General features: G+C 45.1%; 3 protein-coding genes across 13 annotated transcripts in view; all 3 read left to right on the top strand.

The window, feature by feature from the left end:
• kif1ab (kinesin family member 1Ab) overlaps window positions 1-5,040 on the top strand; it is a 36,816-nt gene extending 31,776 nt beyond the window's left edge. For all 11 annotated transcript variants that reach the window (XM_030362999.1, XM_030362996.1, XM_030363000.1 and 8 more), the window contains 2 exons: window positions 919-1,037; window positions 1,448-5,040. In XM_030362999.1, coding sequence (XP_030218859.1) covers window positions 919-1,037; window positions 1,448-1,493 — 165 coding nt within the window. In that variant the 3' untranslated portion in view covers window positions 1,494-5,040. The remainder of the gene's footprint in view (window positions 1-918; window positions 1,038-1,447) is intronic.
• espnlb (espin like b) lies at window positions 4,676-11,622 on the top strand. The gene is made up of 9 exons (XM_030363384.1): window positions 4,676-4,875; window positions 4,928-4,955; window positions 6,068-6,112; window positions 7,546-7,611; window positions 8,167-8,269; window positions 8,792-8,919; window positions 9,422-9,617; window positions 10,034-10,377; window positions 10,525-11,622. Exons 1-9 carry the CDS (start codon window positions 4,676-4,678, stop codon window positions 11,620-11,622), a joined length of 2,208 nt encoding a protein of 735 aa, XP_030219244.1.
• A 1,534-nt stretch (window positions 11,623-13,156) lies between these two features.
• Window positions 13,157-16,722, top strand: LOC115548446 (THAP domain-containing protein 4-like). Its single transcript, XM_030363095.1, has 5 exons — window positions 13,157-13,451; window positions 14,687-14,840; window positions 15,243-15,352; window positions 15,876-15,979; window positions 16,270-16,722. The coding sequence occupies exons 1-5, from the start codon at window positions 13,418-13,420 to the stop codon at window positions 16,384-16,386; spliced, it is 519 nt and encodes a 172-aa protein (XP_030218955.1). The 5' UTR covers window positions 13,157-13,417; the 3' UTR covers window positions 16,387-16,722.
• Window positions 16,723-17,945: the final 1,223 nt, after the last annotated feature.

Genomic DNA, 17,945 nt, shown 5'->3' with positions numbered 1-17,945 from the left:
CTCTCACCATGACCCTGACCCTAACACCAGCACTAATCCAAACACTGAAGTTAACCCTAACCCTAACCCTGACCCTGACCCTGACCCTGACCCCAATCCCGACCTCAGTCCAGAACCTTTTCGTGAGGGTAGACACACAAGTAGCCTGGGAACGAGACGAGTCTGGGAGCTGCTGTTCTGTTTGCTCTGGCTGATGATGGTCTGGCCCCCCCCTTCCGTTCAAACAGACTTCCAGCTGACCTGAACCCAGGTCAGGCCAATCACAAGCGTTGATCTATAATAGGGCGGGTTTATTAGCTTTGTTGGGTACGATGACTGGACAGTGGAGTGTTAAGGCATCATGCCGCTGATGTGGCGGTCTGTTGACTCCACTGTCGGGACGGTGTTAAACGAAGTGGACCGTATATTCTCCCTAAAGGAAGAATGAACAGCTGCAATTTATGCTTTTCTGGATAAGAAAGATGCGCTTATCGTACGTCACATGTTTCGTTTCTGTGATTGGTTGGAGATCTATCAAAATCGCATTCACAGGGCTTTTGGACTGTGCACGTTGATAAAGCCCCTCGGAAATTGAAAAATAACTCAGAGGTTCCAGATTAATGGGCCTTTGTGAGTCGGGTTGGCGAAGTCAAGCTAGAAACCACCACCGTACCACCAGATCGACTCCTAGCCTGTTCTTGCGAGGGAAAGGGAGTATACATATCGATATACCAGAGTGGGAGAACTTTATGAACAACCTTACTGTACCGACGATAGCGATATATTGTTTCTCTTTCTTCTGACAAATGTACTTATTGTAAGGCGCTTCGGATATATGCGTCTGCTAAATAACCTAAATGCCCTTCATGTAGATGTAAATGTAGATGTACTTTGTATGTTTCGCTCCCGTGTGTTGAGAACGTAATCTGTGTTTCGCAGACCCCCAACACGTTTGCTGTGTGCACGGAGCACCGGGGCATCCTGCTCCAGGCCAGCAACGACAAGGAGATGCACGACTGGCTGTATGCCTTTAACCCTCTGCTGGCTGGTACCATCAGGTGAGCTCGCTGATCAGGGGATTAATGTTATTATTAATTAATTAATGTTTTCATGGACAAGGCCTCATGGTTGAGTTGAGATGTGGGGAGTCGTGGAGTTTCTTCCAATACCACGAGTGCATTTGCTTCTTCATATCTTTCCTGTTTGTAAACAATGTTTAGGAAGTCCTATTCTAAATTCTAAATGTAGTTATTATATGTATTGAAATAATACAGTATCAACATTATGTTTTATGTTAATTAAATACATCATGTTTATAATGTATTTATTGAATTGATATGGCACCATCCTTTATAGAACAGGACGTTGCCTTTGTGTTGGAATTCCTTTTTAAGGGGAGTCCCACTCTCTCCAACACACCATACCTTACCCATTGTGCCATTCTTTGAATGTGTTTTTTCCTCTCCAGGTCTAAGCTATCCAGGAGGAAGTCAGTCCAGTCGGCCATCTTTTGAGCCGGACGACACTACAACGCAACAACACAACAAAACAAGCTTAATTTACCTTCTGACCACCGTGTACATAGATATAAACAAACGTATTCATAGCCCGTTCAGATAATGCTCGGTGTAACCCCCTCCCCCACCCGGTCACAAACAACTCTCCAGCACACACACCTGAAAAAAACGAATCATCCCAAAATGGCCGCCTTTTTTACTCATGTATTAATTTGTATTTTGTTGCTGCCTTAGCGAGCCCTGCACGGTTTGTTCCCCTGCTGACCTCGCCCTAACCCTGCCCTGTAGAGACCACAGGATAGACGCCTCGCACTATTTCCCCGGTCATGACGTTATCTTATACTGGGTACTGAAAATCGTTGTCAGTAGCTGCCCTCCTATGTCCACGTCATGAAGTAGTACATGTAGTACATCTGGCATTATCTAGTTATTCCCCTGTAGACTCCCCCTCCCCCATCCCCAAGACCAATGCTCCCCTCTAGATATTTATGATGTGGTTCATTAAATACCCCTCCCCAAATATTTTATGTACATATAAATCCATCCTTATGGTAAACAAACCCGCTGTTGCTCCATGGATATCGTCAGACGAGGAAAAGAGAAATACCGTGACCCCCTTCTTGTGCAGTCTTTATCCCAGATAGGCCCGTGTCCCTCTCTGTGGGTTTAGGGGAGCGAGGGGACAATAGCATTCCCTGCAGTGTCACCCCCCCCCCCCCCCCCCCCCGCTGAAGCAGCGCTAGACGTTACCTCAGTTTGGAACCGACCCCACAGCTCACTGGGAGCTTTGAGTAGCAGGCTACGGTTGGATATTACACCAGACGTGCACACACACACGCAGACAGAGACACAGAGAAACACACACAGAGAAACACACACGCACACGCACACGCACACGCGCACAAACACAAAGAGAGGGAGCCTTTGCAATCAATCAGCATTTAATAGAAGAGAGACGTAAATAAGTTATTGAGAAAGAGGGCAGGGTGTGATTTACGTTGAGCTATGATGTATGTTTTCCCACCAGTTTTTTTTTCCCCTTTTAATTGAAGAAAGTGGTTGTGATGGTGGCCACACACAAAGTAATCCATCAACTGTGAAGGGTGCCCCCTTGGACTTATGTTTTTTCTAGTTTTTTGGCGTTTGTTTACGTTTTATGCACTGTAATGTATTAATGGACCCAATTACTTTGTCTTTTTTGCATGGCACTTTATTCTATTGAGTTAATGTCTCCGATCATTTGCTCGTTTTTTTCTTAAACCAAAGCACTGCAATCCTTCATTTAATGTTTGAGATCAAATGAGCATATGAACCCATGTTGTCCACTATGAGGAGGAGCATGTATAATAATAATAATGTATTGATGTCTGCGAAGATAACAGATCAATGTTCCAAATTAAATCCCTTTTAGCAGCTATGTTCAAAAGAGGCTAACACTAGAGGCTAATAGACAAACAAACAGGGGGGATCTGCCAGGGACCTACAATGTGTTCGGAAGAAGAGAGCTGATTTAATAGCACATTCTCTGTGCACCACACAGTGCCTCCCGTTCTCCACCTACCTTATGTCTTTCTTTCATTCTTCACACGCCTGTCCCATACGGAAATGGTGGGTCCTTGAAATCCCCTTTCAAGCCAGAGACATTTATCATTTACCAGAACAAGTGATGTGTTCCTGTTCACGACCTGAGTCGGTGGGCTGCTGGCGAGGAGATGTTTTACCCGTGATGCTTTAGAGTAGTTTGGTATGGCCTGTAACCACGGCTACAGTAGCTGTACTCATGTTGTATAACTTGTGCACTTAACCCTTCCCTGACTTTTGCTTTTGTACTGTAGCGATGACTAGATGTTTTGGACACCTGGTGCTTGTCTCCTGAACAACCATATAGTATCACTAGCTTGGTGTGAGCAGTTCCATGGCCAGGAATCAATCAATAGGGTATACTGAATGTTAATTATGTTTAAAAATGAATTATATATATATTAACCAAACCCTTATCACAAAGATCAAAAAGCCTTTGAGTGGTTTAAATTGTATCACAATGCTGTGCTGTGGTTGAGTGGTCCGGGTCTTGGTCAGAGAGGTATGCCTCAGGCCAGCCAACCTGTTTGTGCATCCAAACCTAGAAGGGAGACATACAATGTGCAATTTAGACTACTGTTGAAATTAGAATACCAAGCCTTAACCCAAACTATTTCATAATTCTTCACAATTACAAGGGAAGTTGTGAATTGTATTTGATCTCCAACGATGTCCTGGGTCATCTTAGTTTACTAAACCTTTGTAACATGGTTTATTACTCTTGATATGTTAGATGTATTACATAACATCTTAATATCTTAAGACCTTTGGAACAGATGATTTGTACTAGACCTTAATTATGAAGGATGTGTTGCACTTATGTTTGGCATGTGTTGAACATGCTGTAATTCTACTGAACCATTTCCACCGACGTTATTCCCCAGATGTTGTTAAAATTGTAGCGTTGTAACTTAACAACCGAAATCATCAGAATCATTATCACTGTATAACCCACCTGAGCTCCACCTTACAGTTAAAACAAACGCTTTATATGAGTTATTTTTACTTTTAAAGTCCATCACTCGAAAGCAAACGAGACCAGTGGCTCTTTAAAGCGGTTTACTTGTGCACAGCGGTCTATATTTGTCTAGCGATAGATGACTTGATGCTTTTTGTGTTTGAAAGGCTTATAAAAAAGAAAAGAATGAACGACCATTGTGGATCAAAGCATGCGGGTCTGATTCTCTTGCTACACCCTTGGCCTCTGTCCCTCTCCCCCTCCCCTTACTGTCCCTCCTCCATTCGCTTGGATACCTTTTGCTTAATGCTTGATAGTGACGCAATCAACCCAACCTGCTCCCCTACCCCATGCATCCCATAATTCCAAGTGCTGCTTGTAAAATACTGCTCTCTCCACCAATACCTTGTGATGATGACTAACTGGAAAAACCTTCTTCTTGGCTTTGTCTTGCATATGAAACCAAAACTGCTGTGTCAGGTCCTATCACACACACGCTCGCACACACACACACACACACGCACACACAAACAGACGCTATTATTAACTCTCTCTCTACTGTATCCCCATCTCTCAGCCTCTTTCTATCTCCCCATTGATACCCATGATGAGTAAGAAACCAGCCTGTTTATTGTGTCACATGTCCTCGCAGTGCTGGATTGCTGAGCTCGAGTCGGACTTGCACGTTTCAGGGCTGGTGCAGAGGGGATGGATGTCAGAGGTTCTGGTGGGAGCGGTAGGTCTGAGGGCCCTCGCCCCAGAGACAGGAGACTGTATACCAGAGGGTGTGATGGGAGAGGCAGGTCAGAGGAGGCCCCTGCCCCAGGGCCAGAGGAGAAGGCGGGGGAGGGATCCTTAGTCTCTGTGCTCATGTTTATGTGTGAATGTTCAGGAGTTCTCTGCTGGTGTCTTATTCTCATGTTTGTGGACCAGTAATACGAAAATAAATTGTTGAAAAAAAAGTTTAATCAAGCGAAATAAATGTGTTCAAAAACTTGCAGCATTTCCATGGTGTGTGTGTTTAGTTTTTCTGATCTCTTGATGACTTATCACCCAACCCCCGGACTTTAAGGACACAATTCCTTATTTTATTTTCTTCACACACAACCCGACTCAACTGACAGATGCATTGACACATCATTTGAACACCTTATGCTCTTTACGTTCATATTTATTATAGCCGATTCAGCTCAGGACAGTCTGTGCACCCCGGTCTCCGGCCCGTTGCAGTTGTGAAGTCTTGCATTATTAATAACACACTCCCGACGTGCAACACTCAAGCTCCTCCAAGGAGACTAATCCCCTCAGAGTAGACGTAATCACCAGCCGCTGTGGCAAGACAAAGCTGTAGGACTAACCACCAGCCACTTTGCACCGTACGGATTGGGTTACGGGAGACAAGACACGCCAAGGGGTTTTGGTTTTTTAACCCTTTTTTTTTTAGGATAGGAGAAGTGTATTAGAACATAGGTTTAAACAAATTCATTCTTAATGTGTTTATGCGTTTCTACTTCCCTTGACATGAATGAACATATTACATTTTGTGGTTTTACAAATATTTCATTAAAGTTTTAAATTTTAAAATACAATCTAACATTATACAAATTCAGCATTTTGTTTATTCTACAAGCACATTTATATTAAATACACATCTGAAGACAAAAGAAGCATTATATCGCAGCATGTGAGTAGATATTTCTACATGTGGATCCATTCTTTCTCTCTCTCTCTCTCTTTGGCCATTTTTCTTTCTATTCCTCTAATTTCCTCTGACACTAATCATATCCCCCATTCCCTGCCCTAGTATTTATTCCAGTTGTTTCTAACGTATATAATCAGTTGTGTTATTTGTCACCCTATCCTGGGTGTTTAATTATGCACACTCAGAAGGCCCCCCATCCAGGGTTTACATACTGCTGGTGCTTCTCCTTAGCTTTGGTGGGGGTTCAATTGATGGCAGCCTGCGCATGACGAGGTCCACACCAATTGCTCTGTCCTGCCCGCTTGTGCTTCTGCACACCTTGTCCTTTAGCCTGCAGGCCAGCTGATCAACTGTACGGGCCTACCGTCCAACACGGTAAGTACCATAGGCATGCACACCTACAAATAACTCCCATTGATAACCCACTTTAATTCAAATGTATTATTTGTTTGTGTAATACTTTTAGAGGGAAATTACATTCCAATGAAGTAGCTCATATTTTTTAGGCCCTGTTAATACTCAAAGCATAATTTCAACATTAATGTTGTCATGCTTACAAAAATGATACCGTTATTACTAAAATGAATGAATGAATGCATGAAAATACATCAACCAAGGGCAAAAATAATAATGATGTGGAACCAATTCATAATGTAATGTATAAATTCACTGAGTTATCAGATTCTTTAACTTATGTTATGTGTCAACATTAAATATGATAGGAATGAAAGTAAACAAAGGAAGATAGACAGTAGGGACTGTAAAAGGTTATGTTTAGGCATCAACACCTTACAATTAAACAGTATACATGTCCAACCTTGTTCACTGAAGATGCTTGGCTTGTATCATTGGCAACACTTGTTGTGTTGGTAGAACATATTGGTTCCAGAGTGGATTGGCTAATCAAGGCAAGGTAATTAAGACATTCTGACATTAGTGTGGAGCTGATTGCGAGTGGCCGGACGGATTGCGAGGGAAATCTCGCGGAGGGCGATGGTTATCGGAAGCAGCAGATCATGTCACGCTGAACTTCCACGCACTTCAGGTGGGGTACGATACAGTCAATGACCCGTCTCCTGTTTCAACTGTCTGTCCTGCACGCCAGGCACGGTGCCACACAGGATCTGTACATTAACAGGGCCTCAGCCATGTGTGCCTTCGCTGGGGGTGTGTGTGTTGGTATGTGTGTGTGTATGTTTGTGGGGAGGGGGGGGGGGTTGTGTGTGTGGGGATGTGTTTGTTTGTGTGTGTGTGTGTTTGTGTGTGCAGGGGTGTGTGCATGTATGTGTGTGTGTGTGTGTGTGTGTGTGTGTGTGTGTGTGTGTGTGTGTGCAGGGGTGTGTGTGTGTGTGTGTGTGTGTGTGTGTGTGTGTGTGTGTGTGTGTGTGTGTGTGTGTGTGTGTGTGAGGGGGGGGGGGGGGGGGGGGGTTGTATTAGACATTAAAGAGATTACTTTCAGGCCTCTGAAACAGAGGAGTGTGTCCTATTTCCCTCCATCTGGATAAGTCTTTCAACCGTAACGGTTGTTGGACAGTTTTGTCTAATCTACACTATTATGTCATTGCTTTGGCTTTTGGGTCATGATTATGATTATACCAGGGTACTAACAACTTGATATTAGAATATGACAAATTGTCTGGATATTGCATGCTATTTAGCATTTGTGTATGATTTGTGCATTTGTTTATGACACATTTCCATGATGAACAAAACAATTGTACTCAAATAAAGCTTCACTGGTTGGTGAAATGATAAACAATGTATACCTCCTTGTTTTGTTTCTTTTTTGTGGTATGTTCCCTCCCTAGACACTGGTGGAACTTGAGAAAGCAGAGTGTTCCTCCGGCCCCCCGTGCGGCATGGAGAACAGCAAGGTGAGTGACGAAGGAGTGGGCACCTACTGTACTGTGCACTGAAGCATCGGGAAGTCTGCATAATGGAGAAGCCTTGTTCAGCAGACGTGTACCCACTGTTCACCCACTGCATCCAAAGACTTCGAAAACATCAAATTAAGCTTGATTAGGATTAGTCGCATGTCCCATTTCCAGCAATTCATTTCAAGGAATTAATTATTTTCTGAATCTGTCCAGATTCCAGTCCCGACGAAGTACACCCTGTATTTTTTTTATTCTGAACAGCATTTCCTCACCATCACTGCGTTGTGTGTGTGTGTCTTTGGGTGGGTGCGTACGGGTACTTGTGTGCGGGCGGGCATGAATGTGCGTGTGCTTGTGTCTGCGCGTGCGTGCTTGTATGTGCATGTTTGCTTATGTGTGTGTTTGTGAGTGAGTGTATGTGTGTTTGTGTGTGTGTGCATGTGCGTACATGCGTGTGCTTGTGTGTGTGTGCTTGTGTGCGCGAGTGCTTGTGTGTATGCGCCTGATTGTGTGCATGCGTGTGTGTGCATGTGTGTTTGTGTGTGTGTCCAGCAGCCAGTGAAGGAGGTGTCCCCGGTCCCTCGCCAGCCCTCTGTATGCCCGACCATAAAACACGCCTCGGGTTCGATGCAGCAGGTGCAGATGGCCTCCTCGGGTGAGACAGCCCTGCTCCTCATTGGTATCGGCATCGACCTGGTGATGTCATGATGTATTCACCAATGACAAATGTCTCATTTACATTTACATTTAGGGCATTTGACAGACACTTTTATCCAAGTGACTTACAATAAGTACGTTGGTCATAAGAAAGAGAAAAAACAATATATCGCTGTCGTTACAGCACAAATATTCATAGAAACAAGTGCCAAGCACTCACTATTGCTAGGATAAGCCATTCAAATAAAGATAGCTAGAATAAGACACTACACAATGCTAAGTACTATTTTAAAGTGCCTCTCATGTCTATTAAAACCATAAGAGTTATAATTCGGTAGAGGAGGTAGAGACTCAACTTAAACATATTGTTTCAGTTTAGACCCCTGCAATATAAGTCTGAACAGCCTTACCTGTCAAATGACACACATTTCAGATCGTGTGGGAGGGCACTTCCTGTAACGGTAAGCAGAAGTACATGTTTTCATCGGCTGAATATGAACGCATGACGTTCTCCTTCCAGTGGTCGGGTCGTTCAACCTGCTGAGGCCCCCAGACCAGGACTACACCTTGTCGTCTCAGATGAAGGCCATCCGGTCCATGAAGCACGCTGGCTTCACAGCAGTGTTCACGGGACAAACGGTGAACCAGGTGTCACGTCCATAATGGGGCTGACAAGATCTGTAGGGAGATGTACAGCACACAATCAAGATATAACATTGCAGAAACCGTTTTCATGTCTGTTTTTGTTGTTCATGCACGAAAGGCTGGATTGAATCACATAATGTATGTTGTTGTAGGATGTCCAAACCCTGTATGGGCTTTGTACATCATGACGTGCCATCGCAAAAACATGTATTTCTGTATATTTGTATACATTTCGCATGTATTTCGGACGTATAGTAGCATAGGAGTGTAATTGATAGTAATGGTGTTTTGGTCAGTGTTTAGGAAGGAATCGTGACTTATTTGTCATGATCTGGAGACATTGACATTGTTAATTCTGACACAGCGTTTCTCATGCGAGTCGTGGCAACACAAAGTTTAGATTGGGCTAAGCTTCTGTATTTTAAGTTTGGGGTGAATTATGTTACTACAACTCCCATGATGCATTCTAATGTACAAGCCCTGTTCCTTGCTGAAACCCTGACAGAAGCCGGACGCTGAGGAAGAGCTGTGGCAGGGGGAGGTTCCGATCGTGGAGGTCATCCTCGCCGACATCGACTCCCTGGTGCCCACCCACGATGAGGCGGGCCAGCCCATCGCGGAGTGGAAGAGGCAGGTGATGGTGAGGCAGCTCCAGGTACGACTGGGCGATGAAGAGGAGCAGAGGAGGGAGGTGAAGGTATGTTCTGACTAGCCATACACGAAAGGTTGGCTACTTCTGCAACCTCAATCAGATAATAAAGAAGATATTAAAGAAAGGGATGTTGAGATTAATTCACGACAATAACATAAACTGTGCATGGGTGCTGATTGACCAGTCCTAGTCATTGACTTGCCAAAGGTGAGTCAATTTGCCGGTTATGTTGTCCTTGTTCCCGCAAATAAAAACAACTTGACCATGTTTAACCCCAGTCACAGTGCGGTTTCAGATTGACAATGAGCAAACAATACTTGAAAAGCTGCACATTACACAGACCTTTTACAGGCTGTTTGTTTCTGAGCTTTTCTCCCTGACAGTTCATGTGTAGTATTCAAATCTTGACAATAGCATATACAGCGCATGTGTGGCCATTGACCAACCCTGTCTCTCAGGCCATAGCCGACGGGCCCGTAGCAGTGGATGGCTGGAAATACTCCCAGACCCACAATGCCATCCTTGGGCCCTTCGGGGAGCTGTTGTCAGAGGAGGACCTGGAATACCTCGAGACGCAGATTGAGAAGGTGTCCGTCCAGAAGCGCTGCCAGGCCTTCGAGGTGGAGCTCACCAGGCTCACCGAGGAGCTGCGGACCGTGCTGCCCGATCCTCTGGTCAACGTCTCCCTGAACAAGGAGGCGCTGAAGGAACCGATGGACCCGGACGGACGCCTCCCGCTGCCCGCGTGGTGCGGCCGCGTCACCGAGATCGTCAGGAACATGTCGCAGCTCCTGTCCCATTTGACCGGCGTCCGGGAGGGCGGCGAGAGGAGCACTGCGGAGGGGTTGATGGAAGGGGCGAGGGGACCGCAGGGGGTCCGAGGCGGCTCGACCGGTCCGGAGCTCGGCCGGGACGCGGGGCGGCGGGGTGTAACGGGTGCCCCGGTACCTGCGGAGGCATCCCCCGGGTGCAGGATACCACATGTTGGGATGGCGTCAGCCTTCAGCCATCGCCTGGAGGCCAACGGGCAGAGCCGAGCGCAGAGGGAGAGGGCGGAGCGGGAGATCCAGCAGTCCGGAGTGTCGGTTCGAGAACTGCGGTCGAACTTCGAGGGCAAGCTCGGAGGGATCTACCCCTTTGCCGGCTTCGTCGCTGACGCCGGCAGACGGGACGACCGGGGAGGCCAAGGAGCGGATGAAGCGACACAAAAGGCGCTGTCCGGATTGAACAGCCACCACAACAACAATGTAGACCACACCGTGAGGCCCTCCGTCGGGGAGCACAACGTGGTCACACCCGTCATGGAGACTGTGAGCTTGAGGAAAGAGCGTATAGTTGTGCTGTTTCTCAGCCACTGGAAGAAATTGGCGTACGCCATAACGGTGAGAGCAGCTAGGCGGAGACAGGAGCAGGGGCCAGAGGCTGACGGGGTCCAGGAGCTAGGGGTTGGCCAGAGAACCACCATGTTGCAGTTCTGCTGCCAAAGAACCGCCGTGGACAAGATGCTGCATTCCTGGAGGAACATCCGCGCGGAGAGGCCCGGGAAGGCCGTGGCTCCGGCTTCCAGCCGGACCACGTACTCCCCTGAGCAGTTCCTACGGGCGTCGGACGGCGTCGTCGCGGCGACCCACGACGACCTGACCCTGGAGCTCTTCATGCTGGGCTACTTCCGCATCCTGGAGCAGGAGCTGCCGCCCGAGGAGAGGAAGATGAGGCACCTGCTGTGCTTCGAGGTGTTCGACCACGTGGGCGGCTTCCCCTGGGAGACCGTGCGGGATTTCCACAAGGCCGTGGTGCGGGACGTCCAGGCCGGGAGGCGGCGCTGGGGCGACGGCTTCGAGGACGCCAAGGCGCGTTTCTTCGGCGAACCTTCGGCCACCCGCGGAGACCCCCTCGTCCCCCGGGGGCCCGCCGCCCGCACGGAGTCGGCTGACCAGCGTAGCAGCGAGGCGGACTTCTCCTGTTTCAGCAACGGAGACATTTGTAAATACATTGACCGCAGCTTTGCCTTCTGGAAAGAGAAGGAAGCAGAGCTTTTTGATTTCGCCCCGTAGTCCGCAGTGATCCACGCTGGCTTTATTGGGGTTTTTCTTGTGAGTGATGATACATATTTACGGGATTAGTAGATGGTTGCGTTGATTTTTAGATCCAAAGTGTATTTGTGATATGTATTATGATTTAAATCATTTAAATCCATAAGTGTCCATTATATTGCCATGCCTAGTTGTGTGTTTTTGTGTGTGTGGATGTGTTTTCGATATATCTTATTTTATTTGAAGTTCTACATGTCCATGAGATACATGGGCCTCATCACTGAAAGAGACTGTCATCATCAATGGCCCTGTGACAACGCTGAGCTCATCACACATTCTCACGATGCCAAAACAAGCATGATTACACTGCCACCGGCAGTCAATGTCTACGCAAACACACACACACACACACACACAGACAGACGGACAGACAGACGGACGGACAGACACAAACAGACACACAACATGCATTCCAGAAATACACTTAAACCCAAACAATCCTAAAGGGTTACGCGACTGATTATTGATGGAGCTCGCTGGTACCAGGAAACGTTTACTGCACCAGCGAAAGTCAAGTGGTTGATGACTGCTGCCACTGAACTCGATAGCTTACCACAGCAACCAACCCTTTGACTAATGGAAAGTTAGAATTGCTGTAAGAACTGTGGAGGAAATTAGCTGTGTTGAAAAATATGTTGAAATACAATTTATGATCAAAATAAAAATATGCAGAGCACTAGCAGTGCTTTTTTTTTATTAATTTTGATATTATAAAAGCTGGGAATACATAATGTTGAATGAATACGGAACTGGAATACGAGACTGAATTCACATGTATTAATAACGAGTAACATTATCAAGCGGTGACTGCAGTCAGGAACGAAGGAATGTAGCCTACTATGTCAAAGACAACGCTATACACTAGGCCTATATGAAACACGATACATGTACACACACCCACAGAATATATGACGCAACTTTTATTAACAATACAATAATGAGTCATGACAAAGGTTATAAGATGCAAGAAACGCGCTAAATTATTGGGTTGTAACCATTGCAAAAAAGCTTGCAATGGTTTATGGGATGAGTAGTTCCTCACTCGTTTGCAAAATATAATGTAGGCCTACACAGACTTGTGTACCTTTGGCCATTCTTCAGTTTTCCAAATTATCATTTGGCCCCGGATCAAACGTTTTATGGTCATGACTGCCTTGATGAACGACTGGCTTGGTTCCAGGCTTAAAAGTCAGGAACGAAGGAATGTATGTCGAAGACAACGCTATACACTATATGAAACACGATACATTTACACACACCCACAGAATATATGACACAACTTGTATTAACAATACAATAAAGACAAAGGTTATAAGATGAAAGAAATGCGCTCAATTATTGGGTTGTAACGCTTGTAACCATTGCAAAAAAGCTTGCAATGGTTTATGGGATGAGTAGTTCCTCACTCGTTTGCAAAATATAATGTAGGCCTACACAGACTTGTGTACCTTTGGCCATTCTTCAATTTTCCAAATGGTCATTTGGCCCCGGATCAAACTTTTTATGGTCATGACTACCTTCATGAACGACTGGCTTGATTCCAGGCTTAAAACTCTTTATGTAACGATTTTACGAGAAGTCAAGGGGGAAAACGTATGGGAAGTTTACTTCCGGAACTAGATTTGTTCAAAAAGGGGGCGGTCACTGTTGCGCTCTATAAAAGCACGGGTTGACTGACTCCAGACGAGTCGAAGTCGGAAGTATTTGATCTTCATTGATTTTCTGCGTCAGTGCTCCTACCTGCTCCACCTTATCGATGGCTTCATTGGTGTGCCCGTTCTACCAGCCCGGTAAGAAGCCCAGCTATAAGCTACATTTCATAAGCATGACCTTTAATGTGTATGCACAAGTAGGTCCGACGAACGCTGCAACACCCCAATTCTTTTGAAACGTTGTCGTATGAGATGTATAGCTACTATAATGCTAGGCTGCATAGTTATACAGCTAATGTGTTGGCCTTTTCGGCACCGTTCTTTAGAAACATTACCATGAGTGGTGTGGTGCATATATTTCAGAGGCGGACAGAGTACCCAGCTTCCTTACTTGAGTAAAAGTACAGATACCCCTTGCTAAATTTTACTCAAGTACAAGTAAAAGTACTACAGTCAGATGTCTACTTAAGTAAAAGTACTGAAGTACTTGTTTTTAAAAGTACTTGAGTATCAAGAGTACAAGAGTATGTTTTCTAAATATTGCATTACTACTGTCACAGTGCTTACATTTATGTATAGAAACGTCCTGCATGGAGTTATGAAAAATGTTAACACCTTGGAGAATGTAAAAGGAATTGAAAGTAAAATCAAGTAATTTTCATCTTTTTACCATGGCAATAGCACAATAGTATACAGTATACTCAAGAACATAAAAACAATTGCTCAGCTTACATAAATATGCAATATCAGAAAAGAAAATTCAGCTAACAATTCTATGTATGTGTGAGTTTCTCCGTTTTTTTTTATCAATCAAATCATCAATCGTCTCTCATCTAATTCTGACCATGGAGTTGGCTTTGGCGGAAAGCGAAGGTGATTGCTGATAGGCTGAAGGCTGTTCTAATCAGTTTGAGAGGGAAACAACAAATTGAGGGTTTCCGTGATTTTTCTTTTCTCTTATTTTTTATTTTTCAGAAGGAGTAACGGGTACTCACGGTCATGGATAGAAATGTAACGGAGTAAAGAGTACAATATTTGCCTCTCAAATGTACTTGAGTAAAGTCATGAGTACTCCCAAAAAATGATACTTGAGTAAAGTACAGATCCCTCAAAATTGTACTTAAGTACTGTACTCAAGTAGATGTACTCCGTTACTGTCCGGTTCTGCAAACCATGTAGGTCTACGTAAGGGTCTTATTTAAATCCATGCCCTCAACCATGTTGCGCTGCAACGTTTGTTTCCCTGGTGCTGCCTGCTTGTGTCCTCGGCCTGAAATGCTGACCTCTTGTGGACATTTAGCAAGCATACATTTGGTAAATCTATACCTCCCGAAGTGCGTGTTATATTTCTGTTGTATGTTTTCCAACATTAGCTAAACTGGACAAAGCCGTCTCTTCTCTGGATTGGCTCCTGGGTAACTGGGAATCAGTCGAGCCCGGAAAGGGGTCCTACCCCAGCCTGAAGGACTTCCGCTACACGGAGGATCTTCACTTCGCCCAAATGGGACAGCCCATCATCAACTTTATGTGCGTGTGTTTTGTGCTCATTCAAAAACAACGCAGTAGGCCCACTGCATTTTCATAGGGTTCATTTTAGGACTTGCACAGCTGTCATAAATAATAATAATTATGTCTGCTACTTTTATGTACCAAGTCAAGTGTTCTCTTCACACGTTAAGTCTACCCTTTATTGGCCCTGGTATATCAAAATAGCAGACCCATAATTAGTGCTATGAGCAACACTTGCGGTTGTCCTATGACAACCATTTTTCTATTGCTCTTTTTGGTTTATTCAATTGACTGATTTTTCGTTTCATCTCTGGGCTTGTAAAAGCACAGATGACTCCATTGTAGCATAAACCATGCGGAAGGGGAGTGGTGGGTAGCTATAGACGTCGGTCTAGGTTTCTGTGGCGCCTGTGTTCGCAGGTTCAATGCCTCCGATGCAGAGACGAAGAAGATACTTCACCGGGAGTGTGGCTTCATCCAAATGCAGACAGGCACCAACCGAGTGGCGTTCATCATCGCACAGAACTCTGGTACTTCACAACGTTCCTGATTCAGAATAATTGGCTCACATGAAATAGTGCACTCCGCGTGAACATCACATGGAGGGAGTTTGACACCCATCCAAATATGTGTCGACCCTCTTTTGGAAAGATGCATGCATCTGACTTTCTTTTGTCAGTAGTTTTGGGCTTAAAGGTGTGAGGGTGACAAGCCATTAACAGCTGTTTGAAAATCTGTGTTTTTAGTGGCATAACAAGTGGGCGTGTCCACCTAGCTGTATGATTGATGGATAAGCAACATTTGCTACTGTCCACTGGGTAGGCTGGCGGACTGATCTATCCAGCACAAATCTAGGTGGACACTCCCACTTGGGATCTCACTAAAACACAGGAAAAAGCAACTTTTCAAACGGCTCCTAATGGCCATTCACCCACACCAGATGGCAGTATATCACCCCTTTTAATCCAAAATCTCGGCTAGGCCTCCAAGACTTGGTGAACGGTTGCTGTTGTATCTATTGTGTACATGCTTTAGCTGAGACTCTGTGTGCAGGACTGGTGGAGGTTGAGGAGGGGGAGCTGGTGGGAAAGAAGCTGAGCCTACATACACAAGCTCTGGCCAGGCCATCGTTTGCCAAGGAGCCCCACGTCAAGGAGGTATGGCCGCAGTGTGGACTGTCTCTAACGAGCCATAAATTGACCCATGTGACTCTGGCTTGTGTCGGATGGCATTATATAGCTGCGTTTGAGCTTTCTGTATGACTCCGTCTTAAAAGAAACCTTGAACCATACCTATTCAGCTTGGCATTCTCAATCCATTCTATATATTTTTCTTCATGTTCATTGTATTAAGCCCCTTGTATTGCAATTTTTCTCAAAAGGCGATGCATAGAGTTTGATTTAATCTTACCAGTAGGGTTTCATTAATTATAAAAAAAAATCCCCAGGTCTCCAGAGTGTTCCAGCTCCAACCAGACGGGAAGCTGGAGCAGACGCTTTCCATGTCAACGGACAAGCAGCCAATGACGCAGCATCTGCACATCACCTACAGTCGCTTGGCTTGAAGCAGATTGGTTCTAAAAGGAACGCCGCCTTTTAGAACCAAAGTGGCCAATAATGGAAGATCATGCAACATTATTCCAACCTCAAAACGTTGCTTTGCACATTTGTTTATGGTCATGACCAGGGATTAAGGAGAACAGTTCATGCACCATTGGATGGTTTGTTGTTCATGTATAAACATGTTTCAAGACTTCAATTCATTTTGCATGTAAATTGCATTTCGCTGTTCCCTTGGCTGCCATACGGTTCAACACGTGAACAGAATGTATTTAAAGTAGTGTTTTGAATTTCTATGGTTTGGTGTTCTTTGCAATCAAATAAAATATTTGCTCAACACCTGTGGGGTTTATATGGTCCAATTTCAAGCGGTGAACTCTGGACACAAGTGCAGTCATTATTCGGGTGCTTTACGAAGTGATGAAACTTGCTGCATTGCGGATGTGGAGCTTGTTCAAAATTTGATCTTGACCTTTTCTCAAGGGAGGTTAATACAGCCCAGTGACAGTCCTTACACATGAAGCACAATAAGATGATTGTATATCTAATTCCATGAAGTACAAAATATGATCAGCGCACAGACCTCCCAAGGCCCGGCTTAATGGTGTTCCTGAATCCTCGGACGCCAGCCTTCCGAGTTGCACTTGACGTAATTTCCGGTCTCGACGCATTTATTGCGTTCCTGTTTGTCTTTGTCATGAAATTGGCTAGTCGTTGGGTATAATAGCCTCTATTGGGAACAGCCCGAAAACAACACGACTTGACATTTTATTGCACGCACAGCAAGACCATGCAATGTATAAATTGACCGGAATAAAGTAGCTATGTAATCAAGCGTGAGAGCATTTAAAATGACCAACGTGGTTCAAATACGAAAAGAAATCTCTTCATTGGCGCAGCCATTTTGTTGAGAACTTCATCACTGCTCTCGGTCTGCTCTCAGATTTCCGAAAGATGAAGACAAAAGAGGGCATGCCTCCGAGAAATGCCGCAAGAAAGCTGGGGGATCTGCGAATTTCGACTCGGAAGTCTGGCGTCCGAGGATTGAGGAACAAACCAAGTATAAGTGAGCCAATAGAGCTCGACAGTGTGATTGCGGAATTTTAAAAAAAATCAATTCAGTCTCCGTAACACGGGCAGTTATATTGTTAATCGATGGCATATGCTCCTGCAGAAGCCACAAGTTAAAGACGAAAAAACAGGTTTTTACGAAAAACATTTTATTCCTGATGTCTTTGAAACCACACTTCCCAAATACAGAGCCATCTTACTTTCTGATTCATGTGGAGGCAACATGCCCCGCTCTACGTGTGTCCACTATGTGTCCTACATGTCCATGAGATACATGGGCCTCATCACTGGAGGAGACTGTCATCATCAATGGCCCTGTGACAACGCTGAGCTCATCACATATTCTCAAGATGCCAAAAAACAAGCATGACTACACTGGCACCGGCAGTCAATGTCTACGCAAACACACACACAGACACAGACAGACACAGACACAGACACACACAGACACACACACACACACACACACACACACACACACACACACACACAC

Source organism: Gadus morhua, chromosome 8 (assembly GCF_902167405.1).
Source record: "Gadus morhua chromosome 8, gadMor3.0, whole genome shotgun sequence".
Lineage (NCBI taxonomy): Eukaryota > Metazoa > Chordata > Actinopteri > Gadiformes > Gadidae > Gadus > Gadus morhua.
This window is presented reverse-complemented; position numbering and strand designations above follow the sequence as displayed.

Bases quoted from the DNA above. Each gene is read 5' to 3' on its own strand.
- espnlb (XM_030363384.1), top strand. From the start codon at position 4,676: ATGTCCTCGCAGTGCTGGATTGCTGAGCTCGAGTCGGACTTGCACGTT. The intron at 4,876-4,927 runs GCGGGGGAGGGA...GTGAATGTTCAG, and splicing joins CCCCAGGGCCAGAGGAGAAG to GAGTTCTCTGCTGGTGTCTT. The intron at 4,956-6,067 runs GTTTGTGGACCA...CTTGTCCTTTAG, and splicing joins TGCTGGTGTCTTATTCTCAT to CCTGCAGGCCAGCTGATCAA.
- LOC115548446 (XM_030363095.1), top strand. From the start codon at position 13,418: ATGGCTTCATTGGTGTGCCCGTTCTACCAGCCCG. The intron at 14,841-15,242 runs GTGCGTGTGTTT...CTGTGTTCGCAG, and splicing joins CAGCCCATCATCAACTTTAT to GTTCAATGCCTCCGATGCAG. The intron at 15,353-15,875 runs GTACTTCACAAC...CTCTGTGTGCAG, and splicing joins CATCATCGCACAGAACTCTG to GACTGGTGGAGGTTGAGGAG.